At 42.6% G+C, this 24950-nt stretch overlaps 1 protein-coding gene and 1 long non-coding RNA gene across 2 annotated transcripts in view; both read left to right on the forward strand.

The window, feature by feature from the left end:
- LOC308321575 overlaps window positions 1-24950 on the forward strand; it is a 287191-nt gene that overhangs the window by 235737 nt on the left and 26504 nt on the right. The gene's annotated exons all lie outside the window — the stretch shown is intronic.
- The window catches only part of LOC308320769 (cGMP-inhibited 3',5'-cyclic phosphodiesterase 3A-like), a 66875-nt gene that overhangs the window by 22992 nt on the left and 18933 nt on the right, over window positions 1-24950 (forward strand). The window contains 2 exon segments of the mRNA XM_080771431.1: window positions 11321-11332; window positions 11334-11372. Of these exon segments, the coding sequence (XP_080627557.1) occupies window positions 11321-11332; window positions 11334-11372 (51 nt within the window).

A 24950-nucleotide genomic window follows, 5' to 3' on the forward strand; every position in this document is an offset into this window, starting at 1 on the left:
ACTAGTAACAATAAATATCCGTCTTAGGTCTGAGAGACCGTTTAATGTAACTAGTACTTTACTCTCTCCACTCCCTGCGCACATACTGAAAGGAGCTATGCCACTTTAACTTGTATCGTAGTTTGACACTTTCAAAATAAAGGCTTTCGCCTTTATTTTATATTTTTTATGTAGGGACAGACAGTAGGCTGACAGGAAATGGGGAGAGAGATGGGGGAGTGACATGCAGTAAAGGCTGGATTACCAGCCAAGGTGCCTGGACCGCTGAGCCACGGCCCAGGCCGACACTCAATTTTTTGTTCACTGGACAAGGTCATCCCGGTTGCAGGCAGCCCACTGTGACACACCCTCTATCGACAGTTAAACGATAATTTAATATTATAAATGTATGTTGTTTATGTTGTTCTTTTTATGGATTAAATAGGTTTGATTACCAATTATGATTTTTATTTTTAAATTAGAATCCCACTCGCCATAACATGAATCGACACACACACGCACGCACTCACACACCACAGGCATTCTCTTTCTCTCCACCAGTACGCATAGAAGAGCTTTTTCTAGCAAATCTACATTGTTTTTATGACACGTTAGTTCATAGAACAACTAATATAAGCACCGTCATGACACATTGACTTGATGGTATCGGTAAAGTGATTCACAGTCACTTGACGGGATATCAATTCAGGAATTCTGACATGGTCCTGTAAGGTGACGTGATATTGATGGAACGAAATATTCCAGCATTAGAAATCGATGCACATTTCCACATTTTGCCAAAATGTGAGTGGGAAAGCAATTATAGTTATCTCCTCCATATACCATTGGCGATTTGCATTGGGCAAGTAGCCTATGCAACACTTTACGGCTATTTTACGATAACTGCCTTACATGAATCGCTCCATCCATAACACCATTTCTTCTCCAGCTCAGCTCTTTGTCACTGGTATTATATGCATGTTTGTAGTCTTCTGTTGATTTTCTTACTGAAGGAGATGTACCCATCTGCCTCCTGCTTTTGCAGCTTTCCAGTGACAGGCTTCAAAATAAACACATTAATCTTGGTTAAAAGCAGAGAGAGAAGAACTCCATTGCAGTTTGACTTCAACATTCACGTTTCTCAGACAGTATAGCAGCCCCTCCATCCTCCCCATCAGGCGTACTGGTGATGACATAGATGAAAGCAGAGAGCACCACTGACGAGCATGAGAGAGACATTTTCTCTCTTTTACTTTCTGCTGTCACGCAGCAGCAGCACAGCGGCTCATTATGCATTCTGCCTTCAAATGGAAGACCAATGTCTACGCCTGGCGACATCATCTTCAATCAGGAGCAGCAGTTAAAGCCAACACAACAGGATTCAGGGAGTTGTGGATGCTGTGACGCATGCAACGCAGTCTTCTCAGCAATAATAGCAGCAGAGAGCCATGAACTGATGTCAGAAGCCCAAGATGGTGTCAACGTTATAGGCAGGGAGTGCACTTAACTTAACCCGAGAGTGTGAGATGCAGGGAAAGTGAGAGTGTACTGTATGTGTGTGTGCATTTATCCACATTATTGTGTGTGTGTGTGTGTGTGTGTGTGTGTGTGTGTGTGTGTGTGTGTGTGTGTGCGCGCGTGCGTGCGCTTGTCGTTTGTCGTGTCCATCTATACTGGACCTGTATTGTATACTGTATATGCACATGCATTGATTTAGGGCAGGCACACTTCTGCACACTGCACACCACTTTTTGAAATGCGGCTAGGCAACTGATATGAGGAGCTTGAACCTTAATTTAACACGGTAGGCAAGATTAAGACCAAATTGTTATTTTAAACTGCAGCCTTTCATGGCCTCTAGAGGGAGTGGGGAAGGGGGCTAAAATAAATCAAGAATCCAGTTAAAAAGAGTACAAACAAACTCAATATAAAACATCGCAATTTATTATTACAAAAACCATAGATATCTAGATAAAATGCACACCAAAAACGACTGTATTACTACAGAGACGAAAATCCAAGAATGAAGACTGGCTAGCAGTCTGAGGAACAACAGCATTTGTCTTTAAGAGTGATATAGGGCAGGCTTTAAAAGCTGACTTAGTGATGAAAGTGTCCAGTTGTAAAGTTTTGCGTAGCTCATTCCAGTCTCTGGCTGCAGCAGACTGAAACAACAATAATCCTAGTGCAGATGTCAATGACGTTTATCTATGTACATGACTACAGTACTGTGTGTCTCACAGGGCCAGGGCCAGTATGGAGACAAATCTCTACCGAGGCATACCATGCCATGAAAAAAATACGATAAAGAAATCCAGTGGTGCCATGACACCAAAACAAATAAGCATAACAACATCCGCTATCTTTTTGCACTGTGTTACACAGTCATCTGTCCCCGATGCTATGCGATCATCGTTTACTTTTATAGCTAAGTCAAATTAAGCACTAATCAAGCCCCGAATGTCGCATTTTACGCAGCTATGCACATAAAGAGCGCGCCAGTGCGTGCTTTTGGCCGGTTTTAGGTAGAGGCTGTGGCTGAGGCTGTGAGCCAAACATGCTAAAAGTTGCTACATTATTTAAAACAAAGCCCCCGATTATAGGGAATAAAACCGCCAACGGTCGTTCAAGGGTTAAGATGCACAACAAAAAACACTCATGCATGGATGAAACCATGCAGGTATGCATGGCATGGGTGTGCTTATGGGGATTCACATAACAGTTAATACAAATCCTTAGTCATGCAACCCTACTGCAACCAGGCACACACACACACACACACACACACACACACACACACACATGAACACATAATCTGTCCCAACCCAAGGCCATGCAGGTGGTTGCCTTCAGCACAATCTATTCACTAGCCACAATTCCATTATACTGCAATGTGCATATAGAACATATACATACTATAGAACACGAATTTTGTGCACGCAGCTGACAATTACTCGTATGACATCAGCTTTGCACGGAGGCATCGTGTGCCTGCATTTATTTTTCATGTGCACATTCCATGCTGCTCCGGAGCAGATAAACACGCCAGTGGATCACCCCTTCCCACTCATGACCGCTTTGAAGCGTTGCCTATAAGCATTGTTAGTAGTACTGTATAGACTACATAGAGAGATGAATTGCAGAAGGTGCAGAAAGATTGCATACTGAGGCATTGTTGGGTGTGATTCATGGTGTCTGTGACTGTTATCTCAATGGGCACAGCAGTCCACCATGCTACAAGCATGCGTGCTACTACAATAGAGCTTTGGGTTACATTCTGATGGTATACTTATACTGCTACATTGGGCATCTATCTACAGTAGTTCCACTAAGCAGAATATGGATACAAAAATAAAAGCATCAAACTAATAGGCTACTTACTACTTACTTGCATGTTGTATATTACTGCTAAATCTCAAACAACCCAACTGCATTCAAACTTCACTGAAAGTGGAATACTTTTTTCCCAATTCAATTGACTTTAATTTGTTCAGTTGATTAATTACAGTGACTTCAGATTGAATTGACCAGCAGTTTATACACATTATGCTCTTCTAGCTCTTGATGCGTGACCTTTCCTCTCCCTCTCCATCTCTCTCTCTATCGTTCTCTCTCTCTCTGTCTCTCTCTCACACACACACGCACACACACACACACACACACACACACACACACACACACACACACACACAGTGCGCCTGTGCGGATAATGAGATCAATAGACAATCCCTTCTCTGGTCAGGTTTCATACTAGTGCATTGACAGGCGGACTGACACACTGATTGGGAACAATTAGCATCAATGAGTCCTGCTAACAGTATTTCGAGTTATGATGGTGTGTGTGTGTGTGTGTGTGTGTGTGTGTGCGCGTGTGTGTGTGTGTGTGTGTGTGTGTGTGTGTGTGTGTGTGTGTGTGTGTGTGTGTGTGAGAGAGAGAGAGAGAGAGACAGTGTGTGCGCGCGCGAGAGACAGAGAGAGAACGATAGAGAGAGAGAGATGGAAAGGGTGTGTGTATGTGTGTGTATGTGAGAGAGAGAGTGAGCACGTGTCTGAACTTGTGGTGGGTGAGTCATCGTCCAATCCCAGGAGTACCATTTCTCTCTCCGTTTCTCTCTCTCTCTCTCTCTCTCTCTCTCTCTCTCTCTCTCTCTCTCTCTCTCTCTCTCTCTCTCTCTCACACACACACACACACCACAAAATCACACACGGTACATACACAGATGGCTTCACCAGATCCATTAGTAAGCTTGCTGTGTTGTGTTGAAGGAAGTTGATCCTTGGCTTCCCTCCAGGAACGGTAGGCCTAGGTCTACTCTACATATTGTCCAGGAGAGGGCTTTGCTAAGGAACCCAGTGGACATTCTGAAATATGAGACACTTCTCCCTGTGTTAAATCACATTTAGTTCTGTTTGCTGATGATATACTGGAGGTTAACATAAGTTGACTATACCTTATGCTGTCCTCTGTCTTTTATTTATTTACAGTCATTAAATGTCTGTCTCTCTCTCTCTCTCTCTCTCTCTCTCTCTCTCTCTCTCTCTCTCTCTCTCTCTCTCTCTCTCTCTGTAGTGTACAGTATATTTATGTTCCTCTCTCCATATCCATCATCCACCCCTTCTCTTCTTGGTCTGGGGGCGAGTTTGAGCAGCTGCTGGTCAGTGAGAGTTTCGGTCAGTCTTGCTGGGTTCTACAGGGCTAGTATGTGTGTCGTGATGGACAGTGTGTTTATAATATAATGTTCGCCAACCTTAATGCATGTAAGCCAACCTTAATACATGTTTGCCAAGAACTTCTTAAGAATGGTTGGTGCATGAGGCCCATATCGGTAGAGGGCGCATTGGGGTAACTAAAAGTAAATATATACTTCCTAAGATGTGATTGATAAGATATCATCATCATCATCATCATCATTATCATCATCATCATATCATCATCATCATCATCATCATCATCATCATCATCATCATCATCATTATCATCAGAAACACCGCCGTAGCTCCTCACTGCCTGCACCAATCGCTCCCACTTTTCACACAGGCATTGACCATAATAATATGGAGGTCTTAACAAAGACCTTTTTCCAATTCAACAAATTATAAATTAATAATGAATTTATTAGTGAATTAAAACGCACCCAGGGCACAGTACCCCCCGCGGCCACAAGGGGGGGGGGGGGGGGGGGCAAATATCTCACAACGGGTAAGGGCTAGTAATACTAATTCATATGATGTTCTATACATATATTTATCTATTTTAGATTTTTAAGTGGTGCAACCACTTCCTTACGCAGCTTTGTGTATCTGTGGGTGGGTGGCTGGCTGGCTGGCTGGGTCTGTCCGAGCACACGGTTCCGGCTTGCCACTTCCTGTGGGTCTGGAAGTTTCGGGGACCCCCTGGGGACGCCCACATGGAGTTGCACCACTTACTTCACACGGGTGTGATTTAGTTTTTCATATGATCATTGTATCTATTATTTTAGATTTACCTATAAAAAAAATTAATCCTCTGAGGTACAGTAATACCTGCTCTTTACTCCAACATAATGTGTTCACTACTTACAAGAAACAAAGACAGGTTCAAGGTGTTGAAAGTCTACTATCTAGTCCCTGCGGATTGTGTAAAATCTACTTTTTGTCCAGAAAATATAATATTCCAGTAGATGGAGAAATTATTTATTCACTCAAGTGCGCCAGCTCCAGATGTAGGACATTCCATTGATTGCCAATGTGCACCCGTTCAAATGAGATAAATATGTACAGTACACTCGTAATGAGTAGACCTCCTAACGCTATAGACCAGTGCTGGTTTAACCACATGAACCCTAGCTTCCCTATTCTATGGCAAAGATACCAAAGAAATAGCATATCTACAAGTTCACCACGTCAGATGTCCATGTCTGTGATTATAACACACTGTGAAATGGTTCACACGGTGAATGTAAAGATACAGTCTACCTTTCATTGTCAATGGCATGGAAGCCAGCGACGTGAAGCTACGAAGCAAATCTGACGTTTGTAGCTGCTGCAAAAGATGCAAAGCTACAAATTGAAGCTGAGCTGGGCACAACTTCCAGATGCAAATCTACAAAGCTATACATGCTGGTTTGTTGTTGTTTTTTCTCAATCAGACACCGACACATGTCACTACAGATGCACGCTTGATGCGGTCAACGACCGTGTGAGCAACAATTATACAAAAGCTAAAAGCGACAAATATGCTGTGATCTTTGCCTCTTTGCCTATGCCTCGTGTGAACGCAACAAAACATCCTGGATTTGTCCAGGGGTGGTGAAGGTTTCAGGATATCATCTAAAGATGCTGATTTAAGTGTTACATTCATTCATATCTGTCTAGATAAAACCTCATGCTGCATGCGTTCATTTGCATGGTGTATGATGTTCAAGGCCCATACATGCCTTATGGCTATTCAGTATTCACCTGAGGGGATCACTTATGAAATAGTAATTATTTAGTAGACAGCAATTAAATGTTCAGATGTAATGCAAATGCTTACAGTACTATTCTCTGGGAACAGAAGAAAAAACGAAATCTACTTGTACCACATGTACACTTACTGTATGGAGCCACAGCACCTCAATGTAGCTATATCAAGAGCTCCACCTGCAGGTGAATACATAATATGCATCCATTAAATAGACTCCTTAGTGGTTTTTGGTAGAGCTAATACATAAATTAAGTTATCTGGGAGGTGGTCTATGTTGGAACTGCTTAATGTCGAGGGATTATGGCGACAGCGTAAAGCAAATGTAAATTTTCCCTGTGGCTTTGGATTTTGATTTGATTATTTTGGTGGTACATTTTGGTACATGATGATGTGATGTAGTGAGGCCGGGGGCATCGTACAAGTAGCATTGGGCTGGTTGCAGATGGTAATTAGCTGAATGATGGAATCATTATCTGGCTGAGATTCTCCACCTGTGGGCCAGGGCCCACTGGGGGGCCGAGAGGATATTGCAAGTGGGCCCCCAAAAATGATAATATATCATGCCATAATGTAAAATGGTATTTCTTTCTTTAAAACCGTGACAAAAAAATTTCTTTAATTTGTGATGCGATAAATGCGAACTTAAAATATACCATGTTTTGATCATTAAGTGAAATCACATGTTGCATACATACATTTGAAACAAACATCTCACTCATCATAATCAACAGTATGATGCGAAAATGCCTACACCTGGTTGGGTGCATGAGTGTGTGTGTGTGTGTGTGTGTGTGTGTGTGTGTGTGTGTGTGTGTGTGTGTGTGTGTGTGTGTGTGTGTGTGTGTGTGTGTGTGTGTGTGAGTGCGTGTGAGTGCGTGCGTGCGTGCGTGCGTGAGTGAAAATGCACTCGAAAATGCATGTACGATGTACCCATCTGACCACTTAAGTGATGGGTGGGCGGTCACTGATCACTTTTGAGCTTTTTAAGTGTGCCCTGCATGGCTGATCTAGAACAGGTTGAGAGAGAGCTCCTAGCCTCCCACAGGTTTGACACGGTGAAAAGTGGCTTCTGAGGCCTAGCAGGAGGTCATCTGAGGGACAACTAGCTGTATAATGCTGGCCATAAGGGCTCAGGGAAATGATGGGAGAGAGTGAGACAGACACAGATGGCAGGTGGAAATTTGGGATGTCCAAATTAGATTTAGTTTCTTTATTATTATTATTATTATTTAAATAGTGAAAATATAGTTCAGACTGGTGACCAATTCTTCACAAACTCTTTCTCCATATTAATTATTATTATTTTTTTCTAAATGAATGAAGAATGTCGCACAAAAAGTATAGTAAATATGGCATATTTACATTCGACATGTGAGCTTGTAGATCGGCTATTTTAACAATTAAAAAAAATGTTTTGTTTAGATTTTAAACATAATAATAAAAAAGGAATGGTTTTGGGCATACAAGGTTTCTACCCGACGGCATGATACAGTGTATAGAACACAATACATTATATCCACCCCTTACCCCTTATCCCAAAACTTCACCGATCTACAAGCTCACAATGTGTCAATGTAGATCTGCTAAGTATTTTAAAATGTTTTTCAAAATAGTAAAAAATGGCAAATTAGTTTATGGATAAGGGGTAAGATAGGGTCCAATATCTGAAATCTAAATGTGCATCACATGCACATTATCTTATTCTTCCATGTCGGATATTTTGAATCATTTATTTCATTTTTCCCAAATGACCTCATTCCTCGAGGGGCTTGGGTAAAATGAGGATCTGTGGTATTAGGCAGATTTTCTCGTCTGCCATTCAAGATGCCAGCTCATCTCCTGTGGATGACAGTAGCTCTTTCAAGACACATCAGTCTCATCTGTTGGAGACGAGACAAGCGCATTCGGTTCTGAGCTGTAACAAGCGAGGGCAGGTCACATGCACTCGCTCAGACACGTGCAGTACACAGTACGCACGCAAGTAGGTAAACCTCGCATGGTAGCAGATACACAGTAGATCAGAGCTGTTATAGTTGTGTATTATTCCGTTTTCTTTCAGTTAGTATCCAGAGTGGGTTTGCTCATTGTTGTTTAAACAAATATTGGACTGTAGTTTATTATTTGTTTGATTTTTGTTTGTGTGAAAAGCACACACTATAGTGTGTACACTATAGTAAGCTACACACTATAGTTTATTTTTTCATTTTTTTATTTAAAGTGGGTATATTACACACACACACACACACACACACACACACCCACATGCATTCACATTTGCTTTCTTGCATACTGTTCTCAATCAATTAATGTAATGGTCAGAGTTGACGAGCTGACCCAAATAAATATGAAAGAGAATGACTGAAAAGGATATTGCAGTGTATAATTCTTAGGGGCAGCAATGGCTCAGCAGGCCAAGTAGAGAGGTTGTCTGAGGGAGGCTCCTCCTGGCATCATGGGCAGCGTTGTCAAAGTGTCCTTGAGCAAGGCCAGAACTGCTCCTGGGGGGCATGTTGGCAGTGGCACCTTTGCCTCCACCCCCAGTGTGTGAATGGGTGAATTATGTGAGTCCTACACAGTGGTAGAAAAGTGCTCGCAATTTTTACTTAAGTAAAGGTATCAATTTTGCAATGTAGAAATACTCTGTTACTGTGAAGTAAAAGTACGGAATTTAAAAATTACTTGAGTAAAGTACCAAAAGTAGAAAGTACTCATTATGCAGAATGTCCTGTTTCACAATAAATAAAAGTATTGAAAAATTGAAATATTCCGGTAAAGTAAAAGTACAGCAAAAGTGTACTTAAGTACAGTACATATACTTAGTTACTTTCCATCCACTGGTCCTACATAATAAATGTCTATGAGTGATGGGGTGGGACAACTACGGAAGCAGCTAGTGAAGCACTATATTATAAACGCAGTCACACTCACAGTCCATTTATACAGTAGTAGTGACGTAGTGTCTCGCTCAGTGGCATTGAGGACGCTCATGGTGACCCTTCCATTACAACCATCCCCCATTCACCCATTAATATAACATGGAGAAAGAGAGAGAGATATAAAGAAAGAACAAGAGACAGAGAGAAGCCCCCTTTCATAAATTGATGTGAATGAATAAATTGACACTTCCAGTCATGTCATAGTGCCTCAACTAGTAACGGTACACCCCCACTATCTTAATTGCATTTCTCATAATCGTTAGCCATGTTATATTGTCAATCCGTTTATTTTGTCGTTTTAATTGTGTTTTAACCCGCATCTGTCGGAGATTAGCTGCTCACAGATGGACGTCTGTCCGTCCGTCTGTGAGCAGCTAATCTCCGGCACCGTTGGACAGATCGACGTAAAACTGTGCACCATTCTGTGCCGGTTCTTGCTCTTGTTTTTGAGTGGTGCAACCACTCCCTTACGGAGCTATGTGTGTGGGTGGCTGGCTGGCTGGGTGGGTGCGTCTGAGCACGAAAACAGCATGGTTGTTTTTCACAACCTGTGCGCAACCTAACACACACACGTACACACACACGCACATATTAACTTTATATATGGTGATTTCGGGTGTGCCAGTACAGTACAGTACAGTACAGTACAGTACAGTACAGTACAGTACAGTACAGTACAGTACAGTACAGTACAGGGACCCCCACACGGTAACTGTCATTTCTCAACCGTTTTGGACGCGGGGCGGCTCGCCGGAATCGGGCCGGCACACACACACACACACACACACACACACACACACACACACACACACACACACACACACACACACACACACACACAGAGTTGCACCACTCACTTCACACGGTGTGATTTTTTATATTACTCCTAGATTTTGTCCAAACATAACGCAAATCAGTACACATTATCTCGACGAATCTGCCCGATTTGTTAGATTACATCCTGATTGGCCAATTTCCGAACTTTGCTGGCCCACAATAACCAACCTGACGTGTGTGCTGAGGAGCACTTCTTCTAGTTGTGTTATGAGTCATGACTGAGGTTTCTGCTTAATCAGCTTAATCTCTCTAACTATATGTCCTTCCTCTTCACCTTTTCACACACTCCTTCTCAACTTCCTTGCATCCTCTGTATATCCTCCCTTCCTCCATCCTAGCCATGATGACAAAGCTGCCTCGATCCTTTCATGCCTTCTCTCTCCTCCCATTCACCTCTCTCTCTCTCTCTCTCTCTCTCTCTCTCTCTCTCCATTGTCTCCTAATTAGAAGTTTCATGCAGGAAGAAGCCATTAGGCAGAGTGCAGAGGGCACACGCAAAGCTGCGGCCTGGCTGTGAAATTCAATTACAGCTTTTCCCCTAGTTGAACAAAAATGGAAATCGCTGCAGTGATTGGGGTGGGGGGGGGGGGGGGGGCATAGATAGAGAAGGAGGCCTATGCAGATCATCCCTCCAGCACTGTGTGTATGTGTGTGTGTGTGTGTGTGTGGGGGGGGGGGGGGGGGGGCATAGATAGAGAAGGAGGCCTATGCAGATCAGCCCTCCAGCGCTGTGTGTGTGTGTGTGTGTGTGTGTGGGGGGGGGGGGTAGAGAAGGAGGCCTATGCAGATCAGCCCTCCAGCGCTCTGTGTGTGTGTGTGTGTGTGTGTGTGTGTGTGTGTGGGGGGGGGGGGGGGGTGGGGGGGGAGAGAAGGAGGCCTATGCAGATCAGCCCTCCAGTGCTGATGGCAATGCGCTCTCGTCTTTTTCCCTTCATCGGCAGCCGTGTGCCTTCCTTCTATTTTTTAGATGGATCATTCTGAGGACAGGGAGGAGAGAGGTTGAAGAACAAGGAGGTATAGTGAACGAGTGAGTGCTTTGGCGCTCCAGTGGAGATTGTGGAGAGTCACAGAGTGGACCAGTCCTTCATAGTGGTTTTTTCTCTCTCTATGCTTATATCTCCAGATGATCTGCCAGCCCGCAATGGGATCACAGGAGAGCCGCCTGGGGATCACAGGTTAGTGTAGTTCAGCTGGGGACGCAAGGGAGGATGTGTGTGTGTGTGTGTGTGTGTGTGTGTGTGTGTGTGAGTGTGTGTGTGTGTGTGTGTGTGTGTGTGTGTGTGTGTGTGTGTGTGTGTGTGTGTGTGTGTGTGTGTGTGTGTGTGTGTGTGTGTGTGTGTGTGTGTGCGCTCGTGCGTGCGTGCGTGTGTACGTGGCCTCATTTCTGCTGCAGCTTCAAAGAAAAGGGACAGATCTGTGATAGCAGCAGTTACAACAGACGTTATCGTTAAGGGCGTCAGTGATTAAGAAAGATGTCTTAAGATGAGTGATTTGACAGCACCCAGCGGTGTTTAGCCTTTGTTGAGTTTGACAGTTTTACACTGAAACATTAAGGTGGCTACTGGCTATGCTAAGTTCTCTGTTTGTTGCTACAATGTCAAAATGGATTTGGTGTCTGAGGAACTCCACTGCCAGGGCTTATATAAAGATTGCCATTTCAAATCTCTGTCATTCCTTCACCTCTATTAACACCCCACCGCCCATCTTCACCTGTTTATTGGCCTGCCTCGTTCCATTCATTACAGTTTGCCTCAGCCTGATGAGACCTCACCTAACTACACCTGACTAATCTGGCTTGTTTCTGGCTGAATTTGGAAGTTATTTAATAGTTTTAATTTAGTATTTTTTTTGGAGTATTTTTGCATTCTCGATTTCCCCACCCTGTAGTAGTGTGTGGGTAGTTTTGTCACCGCTAACCCCTACTATAGGTCTTTGGCCTGGTTGGTCCCATGGATGGTATTGAAACCACATGCCTCCTCTGATATACTGTACCGCTTCTTTTCACCTGCCAGTGAGAGGAACCTCACATGGAAGAAATACTGTGTGCGGAAGAACACCACAGTACAACAATATCCCTGCTGACAGTCACCCTTAACTAACCTGTACAAATTGGCCACGTTTTTTGTTTGTTTGTTTCAGTCAGTCAGTCAGTCAGTCAGTCAGTCGGTCGGTAGCTGGAGGATACTGTATTGAACAGTGTTTAACTTTTTCTGGATCTTGGAAGTGTTCACGGCCCACCCATCTGACCACTTAACACGGCTGGCGTGTTAAGTGGTCAGATGGGATGGCTGAGTGCATTTTCAGAGCATGTTTATTAGAGTGATCGATCAATCGATTGTGTTCTTTCCAGCTTGGATCTATATACTTTTAGATCATATTGATCACATTGAAAACCCAGACACAAGTTTCAAAGAAAACATATAGCCTAACACTTTTTTTTCTCCCTGTTTCATAATTATTTTGCAATACTCTCTCGCCCCAACATTGGGCCCCGGGCCACAGGTTGAGAATCACTGGTATCTTATATACAAGTGAAAAGGTGTACCCATACTCATTCTTCATGCTCTATCTCCGACCGAACCACACTTTTACCACACATCTCTATATGCAAAATAAATTCGCCACCCTCCCCGAACTGACATAGCCTATTTTTTAGCCGTTCAAGTTTCTTATTTACTCTGCAAATATTACTTTTATGAAAATCACGATCGAGCCAGCAGATAAACGGGTGCCACAACACGCCGAGAAACAAGGAATTTAACCACGCTACTTGCATACACTGCAACTCGCTTACAATTCGCAAACCTGGCAACACTGCCTGCCTCTTACGTCACCAGCTCTGCTCCTCCTGGCCTCCGTAGTCCGTCGCGCTCACAATCTGTCGCAGCCATCTTGCTTTTCTTTTGGATGGGCGAGTGGACATTTAATGCTAATAAATTAATTATAGGTCCAGCAAGCAAATCATGATGGTCTGATTGTGCTCAATAGGTCACAATAACATTCCGAAATTAGGTGTTGTGTTTTGTATGGCATTTTCCCCAGTAGTAGTTGCATATCTATCTCAGCTTTTGCCTGATAGCACACATGCTAACGTCAGCAGCCATAGCAACATACAGTGTGCGCAGACATAACATGAGTTGTTTACAACACAAACACACGGCCTTTTCACCACGCAATACACACAACAGCTCGGGAGTTATTAAACCGAACGTGGACGCTGTTTCAGTGTTACATTTGCTGCGCATATCGGAATAATTGTAACGGCATGCATGATAAATGTAACAACGCTAAAAAACACCATTAAACATATCGTTTTCACCTTAAAGCTATTACATTTCATTGAAGCAACTCCTTAGCATTGTTTTCATACCATGGATGTGATAAGATAATGTATCAAACATAAGGGAAATATTAAATAGGATCGGGTGTACCAGTTTGGCCATTTCTTTTTTTTCAATGGGGCAATACATTGATTAAACAAACGTTTGATTGATTGAGTTGTACAACGTTATACAACCCTAAACTAATTTTAGAATACACTACACAATACAATACAATTTTAGAACATATTTTGCACGTTCCATTTTTTTACTCAGAGATCCCTTTAGCTACACATGTAATATTTCCAGGCAACGGACCTACACATGTCAGCTACCATAAACCACTTCAAGTTATTAGGACGAAATAAGTGACAGGAGTGACGGTGCTGTGCTGTGAGTAAACTAATAGGGGAGAGCCGCCAAGGATGTAACATTTTGCACGTTTCATTCTTTTACTCAGAGATCCGTTTAGCTACACATGTAATATTTTCAGGCAACGGACCTACACATGTCAGCTACCATAAACCACTTCAAGTTATTTTTTTGATAAAACAGGTCGGGAGTTATTCAACCGAACGTGGACGCTGTTTCAGTGTTACATTTGCTGCGCATATCGGATCAATTGTAACGGCATGCATGATAAATGTAACAACGCTAAAAAACACCATTAAACATATCGTTCTCAGCTTAAAGCAATTACATTTCATTGAAGCAACTCCTTAGCATTGTTTTTATACCATGGATGTGATAAGAAAATGTATCAAACATAAGGGAAATATTAAATAGTATCGGGTGTACCAGTACCAGTTTGGCCATTTCTTTTTTTTCAATGGGGCAATACATTGATTAAACAAACGTTTGATTGATTGAGTTGTACAACGTTATACAACCCTAAACTAATTTCAGAATACACTACACGATACAATACCATTTCAGAACATATAATATTGGCCAATATGTCAAATATGTAAATATTACATATAATGGCATTGAATGGAAGCGGACCATTTGTAACACATGTTACAAATGACCCGCTTTTGCAAGTTTTCTTTGCAGTTGCTTACAGACCAGAATGAACGTGAATTCCGTCTAAACACGATGCAAACTAATGAAGAACATAAGCATGAACACATCCATGTGGATTTTTATTCACCAACACCAAAGACAAAAATTGTACCACACATATACTCCAGGTGTAAAATTAGACGCATTTTGAAGGTAAACACTTCAAACTTCAAACTCCTGGCCACGTAGAGTACGTTGCTGTACACATACTGACGCGATGGCGTCATGGTGGCGTTGACCAATCAAGATATAACGTCCATGTTACAACCGTGAAGCGTTACAACCTTGGCGGCTCTCCCCTACATTTGTTACTAACATTAGGTTGTGGCGAAGTAGACACGTGGCCAGCAGATACTGTGTTTTGGACAAACAGGCTAGGTATTGGTGTTGATTTGGGTCAACTGGACAAACAGCGTGGTGTTGTTTTGTGTCTGTGTTTGTGTTGGAGCGCCTCAGTGTGGCCGTACAGGTCATGTGCAACCTCTTCCACAGAGAGATGGAGACACTAAATCTCAGCTGGACAAACATGTTTGCATGCATGCATCGCTGCCTTGCATGCTGTGTGCTACTGTTGAGTCTGTCACTTACTTTGACTGATTTATGGCATTGTCTTTCTGTTAAAATCCAACTATGTTAATTTAAGAACTCTGGGCATATAGGTCATTGTTTATTCACTGTGCACACGTGTAGCCTATTGTATGTCAGACTGTATGTCTGTCCCACAGTCACAATCCTTTAGTACTTAGGCTGTGGAAATATTCAGGACAAAACAATGGTACATTTCCAATAACCCATTCGTTACTACATGTGGAGTCAACTCCCGCCATTTATTTCTTCCCATAGTGCGTGGCAAAGTCGCTCTGGGATGAGTGCGCGCGTAGCGCGCACGAAATTCTAGTAGATTAACATGGAGGTACATAAGGCCATGAGCCAACCTACTGATTAACAGTGACTGATTGGAGACACATTGCATTCCCTACATACCATCTCTACACAATAGGGAGTTGTATTAGGGGAACAAATATTGACCACATTTTTGTTTTGTCATGGTGATCAGTACTGCAATATGGTACTGTAAGTAGGGGGAGTTTGGGGTTTTGTCCAGAAGAAACAGTCTGATGAGATCAGAACTAATACTAGTAAGTATAATACAGTTTTAACCATGCACATTTGTAAAAAGGTGTATTTGATGGTCACATTTGTAGACAGTACTGTATATTGGATAACAAAGTGAAGTGGAGTTTTGTGTGGGTAGGGTACTTAATGCAGACATACGAGCTGTACAAAAGCCTTTTAATCAGTCAATACTGCCAGCATTTCCTAATGTGGTCAAGGCAGTTGTCTGATAATGTGCATAATACACATGTTGTCAGGCTTTATGATTATCAACCATCCTAGGAAACAGTTGATGTGTAGTTGGCATTATACTACTAGAATCTATTGAGCTCTGACCAAGTAGTTTATGGTCAGAAATGAGTCACTTTGATCTTTGCCCCTGAGGTATCCAAGCAACCAGGTGCTCCTCAATACAACCCTGCATATTCACTGTATAGCTTCCCATCTTTAAAGTACCTGCAGCCATTCGCAATTGGCAGATTTGCTGGGCGAGAGGACAAGGGGGGATGGGGGGGTGTTGCGGTTGCGGCTGTGAGTGCGCATATGTGGCCCGACGAGGCAGAGAAGAGAGGGGCAGCGTGTAAAGGGAGGGCACGGGTTTGAGTGTGCCTCCTTGGAGATGTCAGTCTGCTTTGTGGTCTGGACTCCGCTCAGTTAGAAGCAGTGAAGTTAGTTGGTGCCGGTGGGTATAAAGTGTTGGAAGAGGGCACGGAGAGAGGGGAGGGTTAGTCGTGCCATACGCTTCCATATGTTAGGCTGCAGGGATTGATCGCTATTATTGAAATAAAATGATGAATAGGAGCACTCTGCAAGCAACATGGGACGACATCAGGATTCTACTATACATCCTCGTAAACAGGTGCAGTATGAGCTTAAGACAAGTCATACTTACAAATATCTCCACCATGCCTGTGCGTGTATGCGTGTGCGTGAATAGAAAGAAGATTTCATCAGTGACGATGTGGGGTTTAAAATGGGCCAACTTGATAGCAATGTCTAAATGAAGATATACCGGTAGCTGATATACTGTAGGCTGTGCATTGTGTTTGTAGGTTATGAGTTAGGATCGAATGCCAGCATTTGATCCCAAGTGGTTATGAAAGTATCACAGGATGTTATGCTGTGTCCTTATCTTTTAGCAGTATAAGAACGATCACACATCAATATTGTATTGATTTAAAGCTGTGTCGCTGTACATATTTTAAGCATGTGTAGATTGTCACTGGAAAGCAAAACAGTTACACAGTAAAGGGTGTTCATAGTAGTAATAGATTCGTCATTCATTATAACCACTGAGAATTTTGATTGTTTGGGATTGTATTATCTTCTGCTAAATGTGTTAGGCTTTTTTGAATACTTTATTGAAAATATATTTCAAAAGGATAAATTCACAAGAAAGCTGTTAGGCTTGTTTCCATTGTGGTCCTCAGGCAGGTTTAAATATTAAATATTTAGAACTCCAGTGACTCTTAGCTTTACAGTAGTCATTGTGCTGTAGGTGTGTACATTACTGCTGCATGCAAAAGTAAAATCTTTGTAATAAATACTTTTATTATATATACTGCTTTCAAATGAATGTATATTATGTTATTTCATTTAACACTTACCAAGTATTCTATAGCCGATGTACAAGCTAATCGCAGCGAGTTGTGTGAGCTTGTAGATGGGCTATTTTCAGTGCATGACTCGAGCGTGCAATGAAGTATAAAGCAGGCTGCAGTGATGCCAATTCTTATGGACCAAAAAATAGGGCACGCTCACATATTCGACTCGTCGTTTTACCCTGTGGTCTTAGCACAATTAAGTGTCCTTCGTTTCAGCATTAGTCATACATGCTACGTCAATACAGGAAGGACAGATTGAAGTTTTTGTTGTTTCACTAGTGTATTGTTGCAGTGTTTAGCTCTGTTTCTGAGCGGATGGGCTCTCAGCATCACTGTGGTGCTATAGTATTTACAGTTGCCCTAGATTTGATTGTGGAGGAGCTCAGCTGGCCTGCTACAGTGAGCTGTTCTCTTTTCCACCTGATTGGCTGCGGTCTGCCTATGGACCCTGCTCCATTCTCTCTCTCTCTTCATGTGTCTCATTGTGTCTCTCACTCTCTCTCACTCACTCTTTATTTCTGCCTCTCTCTCTCCCTCTCTCTCTGTGTCTTTGTGTCTCTCTGTGCATCTCTCGTGTCTTTATTTATCTCTCTCTCCCTCTCTCTCTCTCTCTCTCTCTCTCTCTCTCTCTCTCTCTCTCTCTCTCTCTCTCTCTCTCTCTGTGTCTTTGTGTCTCTGTGCATCTCTCACGTCTTTATTTCTCTCTCTCCCCCTCTCTCTCTCCCTCTCTCTCTGTGTCTTTGTGTCTCTGTGCATCTCTCACGTCTCTCTCTCTCTCTCTCTCTCCCTCTCTGTGTCTTTGTCTCTCTCTCTCTCTCTCTCTCTCTCTCTCTCTCTCTCTCTCTCTCTCTCTCTCTCTCTCTCTCTCTCTCTCTCTCCTCTCTCTCTCTCTCTCTCTCTGCTCTCACCATCTGCACAGTGCTGCCTTTACGCCTGATCTGCCTCTATATCCCTTAAGTATCTCTCACGAGAGGATTCAGAGGTGGGGGTGGGGATTGGGGACTTGGGTGGAAATAGAGAGAATTGAAGAGGAAGTGGAGAATGGATAGGGAGCTGGAGGAAATGTACTGTGTGAGAGAGAGAGAGAGAGAGAGAGAGAGAGAGCAGCATTATTATTTATCAAGAATATATAATCAAATCTGACATGCATGTCTTTCCTCCGCTGCTACAGAAATCACTGTATGCTGTGTAAATATACAATTCACCAAGTACCTGGAGGCATTGTATAACATTATAGCTTTTAGAATACCGTATATATCCTATTATAATATTGAATGCTAGGTAGGCTAACCCTCACTAATAATCATGAACAAATGGCACGATTTTTTTCTACTCAGTCTGTGTCTCCAGTGACATCATCATTACGCAAGATTTTTTACAAAAATATTTAGATTTCACATCGTGAGAACGATGGCTTCCATTTTTGCATTGCAACTTTTCAGGACTAGAAAGCCTGCAGTTTCTATTAGCGTGTATTCCCCACTGCTCCACACTGTATTGTATGTAGTCATAGCACGTCATAGTACATAATGTATATCATAGTAGTATAGATGTATAGCTTATATGTATAGTTTCATTATAGATATTCCACTGTTACTTTCTTAGCTTACGCATGTTTCATGATATATGTTTTTATGTGATGTATTCCCCATGCTTTTTGTTCTTGCTTAATGTAAGTCGCTCTGGATTAAGAGCGTCTGCTAAATGCCTAAATTGTAAATTGTAAATCGATGATGTCACTGGAAGGCGGTTTCTGAACTGCTCACAGCCCTCCTATGAGACACAGACTGAGTAGAAAAAAAATTGCACAATTCTTTCATGATTATTAGTGAGGACCTATTATATGAACATAGGTTGAAAAGTGGTGAAGTGGTCCTTTAATGCATTCTCACCAGAGAGCTTTGCTGCGATTAAAACGAATCCTGCTGCGCATTTTCAGAAAGTGCACTTCGTTTGGCAGGTGTGAATCCTAATGCGTATCAAAGAACCGCAATTTACACCGAGCAAAAACGGGGGTTTCGCTTCGCTTCCAATCGCACTTGATTACGATTCGGTGCAGGTGTGAATGCAATCCGCAGTAAATAAAGGAAATGAAGCAAACAATGTGGCGGGTGAGGAGCTGAACACAGTTGGAGACGGAGAAGGCATATTTTTACGCAGCGCAAAGATGTCCCGACATGGCACGGCACGGCACCCGGCACGACACATGCACGTTATGAGTATAATTTTATCACCATAGATTTCACTGTGTTGTAGGCTGTGTTGTAGGCTAGGTTTATGAATGATATTGATAAAGGTCCCCCCTGCTGCGTTTCCAATTGCTACGGATGACAGTGTGAAGGCAAACTGCAGCAAATGAAATATGCAAGAATCCCAAAATCTCCGCCCATACGCATGAGTCTACCGAAGTATTAGGTGAGAATGTGACCATAGTGTAGAAACGTACTGTAGGACTAGATCCATCTAAAGATCGGGCCTTCGGCCCTCACAGCCACGTTGCAAAATTGTGACATATTTGCGTCACAGCAAGGAAGGTGTTTGTGAAGGAAAGGCCAAGTGTGCAATTATATATTATCATAAACATGCAGACTGTATGGTAAATATGACATTGGAATGCATGGAATGTGGTCTGTAACGTTCCCCATGACATGCAGGATATATTTCTGTGTAGTGTGGAGGCTTCTGCAAACCGGTGTGGTAGTATTAGGCCAAACTGTTTGATCTCGATCTCCTAATGCGACGACGCTCAGCGAGCCTGTGCGACATAGATCTGTGCTCTGGCACCAATATAGGCTTCTTTCACCACCTTCAATGAGCTTGCTTTCTTTGTTTTTACTTCATTTTCGCCAATATTACCCCCTAGCATCGCACCGCAAATTACTTCTTCCGATTGGCTACACCCGATCACATGACACGCGTGTCATGCAGTGCTATGCTTGTTGGGTTAAGTCTTTGGAAAGATTTTTAAAAGACTGCATTGTAGTCTAATTTAGTCTTTTAAAAGACTTTCCAAAACTCTTGTAGTGTGGCAGGATTATATATGTACGAGTGATTGATATCAGATGAGTTATCTGATATGTCCATGTTGTTACACCTGGGTACATAAGCTGATGCTCATCACTTACAATGGAAATTAATTCTACTAATGTTAAGTTTTACATACATCAGGGTCAGGGATGTAACAATACCAAATTGCATAATATCACAATATCAAGTCCACGATGCGATATTTATCACAATAAGACAAAAAATGAAAACAATTTAAAGCCTCTGTTTGATTATCCACTGTGTCAGTGTTTCCTAAACAATTACAACAACATTGAATTATCCCTTCGCTAAACCCCACCCCAAAAAGTGATTGTCCAAATAATGCCAATCCAAATAGTTTAGAAACTATGTTGCTATGCAAGACAAGCTTCCGTCACCTCATAGCTGTCAATGTTATTTTGCATGGCTGTGTTGTTGAAGACCCTACACAGCTTAACGTTGGGGAAGTTACACGACTGACCCGAATGACCGTAGTCTTACAGTACCATGCAACACCAAGAAAAGTCCTGTCGGGCGGTCGTTAAAGTTGATGTTGGATACTGTTTCTCCTTTTATTTCCTCGTATTTCTAGTTTATTTGAATAATGTAATCCACATTTGTCCTGTGTGCGTGTGCGTGTGCGTGCGCGTGCGTGTGCGCGCGCGTGTGTGTGTGTGTGTGTGTGTGTGTGTGTGTGTGTGTGTGTGTGTGTGTGTGTGTGTGTGTGTGTGTGCATGCGTGCTCATGCCTGTGTACTCAGAAACATGTCTTTGTCCAGCTGTTTGCTATTGGCCTCATTGCTCTCTGCTTTTTTTTTCTCTGCTTCTCGCTTTCTCTCTCTCTTTGCCACACACACACACACACACACACACACACACACACACACACACACACACACACACACACACACACACACACACGCACACGCTAAGTCCTTCCCCAAACCCTCCTTGTCCAATAGGTACGTTAGCAGTGAGGTACTGTAGATGGAGTAAAATATTTAGGAATTATCTTGGATAAAAACCTACAATTTGAAAAGCAGGTGAAGCATATATCCAAGAAGGTTAAACCAAATTTAAATTGTTTTCGTCATAGAAGGAGCCAAAACTGTACATGCATGTATGCTATGTAATATACAAACAGGCTATAAAAATCATGGATCATAAACCGATGAGATGGCACCTTTGTGGTATTTAAAAAAAACACATCCTTTTTACATTTGAAAATGTTGTGGGTTTTTAATGTTTACATGGTCATGTTTCACCTTTGTTCTCTGGTTGATAGTCTTCCGAGCTCCAATAGAGCACTACACAAGCCTCAAGTGGTAACTGTATTGTTCCCAGGTGTAACAATTCTTTCGGACAGTCTGCCTTCTCAGTAAAGTGGGCAAACCTTTGGAACTCGTTGCCTACGGGTCTAAAACTAGAGACGGATGGTAATGTGTTCTACAGATGACTGAAACTATGGTTGAAATCAAACCAACTGTGCTCACATGTATAGTGTCTGACTGGTTACCTGAGTAATTATGTTTACTTTTGTTTTATAGCTCAATGTAATGGGTATTGTAAGTTTGTTGTAAAATAGTATTAGTATAGTAGGCCTATATTATTCGATTAGATGCATCTGCATGTATTTATTTATTTTTTATTATTATTTTAATTTTTGTATAGGTTTGCATAGAAAGACCCAACCAGGGACTGGGGTTGCAAATTAGCCTTGGCTATATACCCTATGTACAACGCAACGGTTTCATGTTTTTACAACTTGATACATTGTTTTTTGTGTTGTCCCTGTTAAATAAAATAATAATAATACTAATAAAATGAAGAGGAGACTGGGCAAGCTGTCCTTCTCACCCATTGAGATGCATGTTAAATTATGGGATTTCTCCATATAAATAATCAATCATTTCAGTAGCAAGAAAATCTAGTCAACCAGGCCTGCAGTAGGCTATGCAATGGACAATCACATTACTCAACCTACCTGGGAAAGTGTACGCCAAGGTGCTGGAAAGGAGGGTCCGGCCGATAGTCGAACCTCAGATTCAGGAGGAGCAAAGTGGATTCCGTGGAACAACTGACCAGATCTATACTCTTGCAGGAATCCTGGAGAAGGCCTGGGAGTACGCATATCCGGTCTACATGTGTTTTGTGGATCTGGAGAAGGCATATGACCAGGTCCCCCAGGAGGTGCTGCGGGAGTATGGTGTTAGGGGGACCTTATTGAGGGCCTTCCAATCTCTGTACACCCAAAGCGAGAGCTGTGCTCGGGAGTAAGTCGAATTCGTTTCCGGTGGGGGTTGGCCTTCGCCAGGGCTGTGCATTTGCCATTGTCACCTATCCTGTGATTTTCATGGACAGGATCTCAAGGCGAAGTCGTGGCGGAGAGGGTATTCGGCTTGGTGAGCTAAGGGTTGCATCACTGCTTTTTGCAGATGATGTGGTCCTGATGGCACCATCGGTCCAAGACCTTCAGCTTTCACTGGACCGGTTCGCAGCCGAGTGTACGGAGGCTGGGATGAGGATCAGCGTCTCCAAATCTGAGGCCATGGTTCTCAGCAGGAAACCGATGGATTGTGCAGTCCGGGTATGGAATGAGGCATTACCCCAGGTGAAGGAGTTCAAGTATCTCGGGGTCTTGTTCACGAGTGAGGGAATGACGGAGAAGGAGATCAGCCGGAGAATCGGAGCGGCAGGGTCGGTATTGCAGTCGCTGTACCACACTGTTGTGACGAAAAGAGAGTTTAGCCAGAAGGCAAAGCTCTCTGTCTACCGAGCAATCTTCGTTCCTACTCTTACCTATGGTCATTAAGTGTGGGTCATGACCGAAAGAATAAGGTCGCGAATACAAGCGGCCGAAACTTTCTGGCTGGCATCTCCCTTAGAGATAGGGTGAGAAGTTCAGTCACATGAGAGAGACTCTGAGTATATGCTCCTTCGCCTGGAAAGGAGCCAGCTTTTTTTTTTTTTTTAACATATTTTTATTTATTTTCTTTACAGTACAAATAAGTATTTTCAACAATTTACATATATTTTTTCCCCCCCACATCCCCCTGGCAGCACAAATACAAACAAAATCTTATCACGAAATGATTTGACAATAATAAATACAAAACAAAAATAAATAAATAATGCCAAAACAAAAAATAAAACGAAAATAAAACACATTACATACAGTTAAACAAACAGATTCACAATGTCAATCACAGTTCCCTACCCCCACCCCACAGCTGACTACTCAGTTGGAAAGGAGCCAGCTTAGGTGGTTCGGGCATCTGGTTACAATATAGGGAGGTCCTCGACGCACGTCCGACTGGGAGGAGACCCCGGGGCAGACCAAGGCGTAGTTGGAGGAAACACATCGACTCACTGGCCTTGGAACGTCTCAGGATCCCCCAGGAGGAAGTCACTAATGTTGCTCTGGAGAGGGAAGTCTGGAGCACTCTGGTTGTTGCCCCCGTGACCCGACTACGGATAAGCGGTTGAAGATGGATGGATGGATGAATCTTTTACATGTTTACTTATTTGAAATTAAATTGTTAATTGCTACCTTAATCAGCTTGAAGTTTCAATATGCACACATGCACAGTGCACACACACACGAACACACGCACGCACGCACGCACGCACGCACATACAGTCACACCCGCACATTGTTCCCACTGACATTAGCCAAACAGAGTCCATTACTGCCAGGTAATGGGTGAATGTCACAATGGCAGGATGTCGTAAAGCTCTGGAGTGGCCTAATGTGTTTTGTTCAGGTTGAAGACACACACGCACACATACTGTACATACGCACGCACACACACACACGATGTGAGCACTCTTCCAAGAACTATCTTCCTGTGTGCTTGGTGAATTTGCTCATCTCATCACGCCCCTAGATTGTTTGAGCAGTTAATTTCTTTGTTTAAGAAAACAAATTAAGAAAATCATGTGGCACGTTGCTTACACAGGTTCTGAAGGTTGTGTTAGTCATTTTTTTTACACAGGCCAGCTGTGTGGCCTGGGGTTAGTTTAGCTGTTATGTTATGTCTTGGCTTGCTTGATAGTTATTTTACTGGCACATAATGATTCCCTCTCACCTGCATAAGCATACCTACCTACTGACATAGTGACGCTATGGTCACAGCTTTATCAGGACACTATTCCCAGTGATACTACTGTCTGTATGTTACCTATGTGTATACAAAAATGTATCTTTATTGTATGTAACATTTTACTTTGTACTTTGTGTATAGGACCCCCTCTAAAATTCTAAAATGTATAGTATAATCCAGGAGTATACTCTCATAACCTTTTAATCCTCAGGTAATAGTCTTGATTACACACGCACAGTCTGGAATCAGTGCACTGTACAATTCTTTCTCTGTCATCTGTTTTGTTTACTTTTCACTTCATTCTACACACAGCACAGGTGCCTGCTCCTCAGGTTGCCTCTTTAGTGACTCAGTATAGTAAATCAGTAATAGTGTGACCGTCGTCTTTTCACTGTTGAATCATCATAACTGTTTGCTAGAAAAGACGTGTCAAATGACAGTGTGCTCCTCTCCTCTCCTCTCCTCTCCTCTCCTCTCCTCTCCTCTCCTCTCCTCTCCTCTCCTCTCCTCTCCTCTCCT

The sequence above is a fragment of the Protomyctophum bolini genome (genome assembly GCF_963924005.1).
Source record: "Protomyctophum bolini genome assembly, chromosome: 9".
Taxonomy (NCBI): Eukaryota; Metazoa; Chordata; class Actinopteri; order Myctophiformes; family Myctophidae; genus Protomyctophum; species Protomyctophum bolini.